General features: G+C 39.5%; 1 protein-coding gene across 1 annotated transcript; it reads left to right on the forward strand.

Annotated features, from left to right (window-relative positions):
* Positions 1-623: 623 nt before the first annotated feature.
* On the forward strand, positions 624-2099 carry LOC120202341 (probable serine/threonine-protein kinase PBL7). Its single transcript, XM_039202779.1, has 4 exons — positions 624-1214; positions 1452-1584; positions 1655-1744; positions 1834-2099. Exons 1-4 carry the CDS (start codon positions 823-825, stop codon positions 1993-1995), a joined length of 777 nt encoding a protein of 258 aa, XP_039058710.1. The 5' UTR covers positions 624-822; the 3' UTR covers positions 1996-2099.
* Positions 2100-2870: the final 771 nt, after the last annotated feature.

Raw genomic sequence — 2870 nt, forward strand, 5'->3', positions numbered from 1 at the left:
GAATGAGATGAGAGAGAGAAGTGGTTTTTGGCCATACAAATCAGTTAGTCTGACCTCCTAGGAGGGCAAACCTCCCTTCCCAACACCTCCCTTTCTCCATTAAAAACCTTACCCAATTCCCACCATTAATGCTCTCTTATCTCTCTCTTTCATTCTATTCTTTTTATTCCCTCCTTTTTGTTCACAAATATATTGCTTCTTTGCTTTTCATGGATGACAACACTAGTAGCGCTACTTCAATGCCACCAGGGATTGGCCATGATCATCAACATAGCACCGCCAACATCCTTCCCTTGAACTCGATCATTGTAATCGTCGTATCAATCGTCTCGCTTCTCGTGATTCTTGCCGGCTTTCTGATTATCGTAATGCTCCGTAGGCTAAAATCGGTACGAAAAAGCGGCAGCTGCAAAGAAAGTAATGGTGTCATCCACAATCCAAGTTTCAGGTTCGTTGCTCGTACTGCCATAAACTTCAACTCTAGTCCAGGTGAGTACTAAGTACCTCTTTTTTCGAAACTCATGTGATATGAAATTATGCATAATTTGAAGCGCAGACCATTAATAGATGTGAAATCGAGCAGATTTGAAGGCAAATTGTTTATATGGAGGAAGTACGCGTAAACCTGCTATAAGTCGATTTAGAGGGGTGCAAGTTTTCACTTACAAGGAGCTCGAATCAGCCACCGATAATTTCAGCGAAGCAAATGTGATTGGGAACGGAGGGTCAAGCGTGGTGTATAAAGGGGTCCTTGTTGATGGTACTGTGGCAGCCGTTAAGAGGCTTCACCGTGACCGAAAACAAGGGGAGCGTGCTTTCAGGATGGAAGTGGATCTGCTAAGCCGGTTGAACTCTCCTTATTTAGTGGAGCTATTAGGATACTGTGCTGACCAGCACCATCGGCTTCTAATTTTTGAATTCATGCCCAATGGTACCCTGCAACAACATCTTCATCATCCCCGCAACAAATACCGGCCGTTGGATTGGGGAAGCCGGCTAAGGATAGCCCTTGATTGTGCCAGAGCACTTGAGTTCCTCCATGAGCATGCTACTCCTACTGTTATCCACCGTGACTTTAAATGCACCAATGTGTTACTAGACCAACATCTCCGAGCCAAGGTGTCCGATTTCGGATTGGCCAAAATGGGGTCGGATAAGATCAACAGTCAGATTCCAACAGGCGTGCCGCGGTTCACAGGATACATAGCTCCAGAGTGAGTGCCTCAATTCATGTCTCATGCACACGTATATCTATGACTGCCATACCAATGAATATGCAACCAAAGGTCCTCGTTAGTCGGATGTCATTTTCTTATTTAATAAAGTTGCTCGGGAGAAGAGAAAAATCCCATTCCCCCTGGACCATTTGGAGAATGATTTTGCATTAAATGCCCTACCTAGGAACAAAATTCAAAATCTTATGAAATTTGTTCTTTTCTATGACTTTGCAGATATTCATCAACAGGCAAACTCACCACGAAATCAGATGTCTACAGCTACGGCGTCGTGCTTTTACAGCTTTTAACCGGTCGAGTACCGGTCGACATCAAGCGGCCTCCCGGAGAACATGTCCTAGTTTCATGGGTAAGTTTCGAAAAGCTCATAAGCCAAATTTCTTGTCCCTTGAGCCATCTAACTTCTGATAATTTGACAGGCACTTCCAAGACTAACAAACAGAGACAAAGTGGAAGAAATGGTTGATCCAGCTATACAAGGACAGTATGCCAAGAAGGATTTAGTTCAGGTGATGTATACTATATATTATATCATTTAATTGAACAGCTTCACCTTGGTGCTCAGCTTGTGATACATGTTCACTTATTTGTTCCACAGGTGGCTGCTATTGCCGCGATGTGTGTGCAACCGGAAGCCGATTATCGACCTTTGATGGTTGACGTCGTACAGTCACTGATCCCTTTAGTTAAGAACTTCGATTCGGTTAATTCGCCTGGTTTCTCTAGATTTAATTGTCGAAGCTCCAGTCCGAAGTCTTAGTAATATGTTTGGAAATTGCAGAGCTAGATAACTCCTTTTCCTGTTCTTCTGGTTGCATGAAAAATGAATAATAAGAATCAACATTGCCACAAAGCCACGGGTAAAGTGACGAGTTCATATCTGACATGGCATGTAACTGTGATTTTTTCCCTTTTGACATCCACATTGCCTGTATAAGTTGATGTTTTTTTCTCCATTTTTATATGAATATAATAACACGTTTAGCCCTCAATGTTTACACATTATCTCTATTTAGTCCTAATTATAAAAAGAACAACAACAAATTTAGTCCTCAACATTAGGTCTATTTGATCGACTCATAGTTCTAGTTAGTGGAGCGATGGTGATTGCAGAAGATAGACCTATAATTGATGTTTGAATGTGTCGTAACCGGTTTTCGTCCGGGCACGAATTTTTACTTGACAGGAAAATTGATGTGAATAAATGGTTTTGAAAATAATTTGAGAGTCGCCATCGGCCTTTTGGGTCAGGTAGGTCGAATACCTAAAAATTATCTTTTAACAGAGTTTTTAAGAAAACATCAGTTAAAAGATGAACTGATCTGCGTTTATAACCAAAAATTCTTTCTTTTTAATAATAAAAAGGGATTCGTGGTCGGTTACGTTTAGGGAAGGATTAGCACCCCTACAACGCCCAAAATTGGTACTTTTTAATTATAAATTGTCTCTATTATTAAAAATTTAAAAATTCAAAATATATTTAATTTATAATCCTATTATTTCAAAATTATATAAAAAAATATTTAAAAATATCGGAAAAGGACTTCTAGGTGCCTTAAGACATCTCTTTTCTTTGATATTAATAAATATTAATTTGAATAAAGTTAAATAATAATTTTTTATAATATTTAATTT

The sequence above is a fragment of the Hibiscus syriacus genome, unplaced genomic scaffold (assembly GCF_006381635.1).
Source record: "Hibiscus syriacus cultivar Baekdansim isolate YM2019G1 unplaced genomic scaffold, ASM638163v2 tig00008665_pilon, whole genome shotgun sequence".
Taxonomy (NCBI): domain Eukaryota; kingdom Viridiplantae; phylum Streptophyta; class Magnoliopsida; order Malvales; family Malvaceae; genus Hibiscus; species Hibiscus syriacus.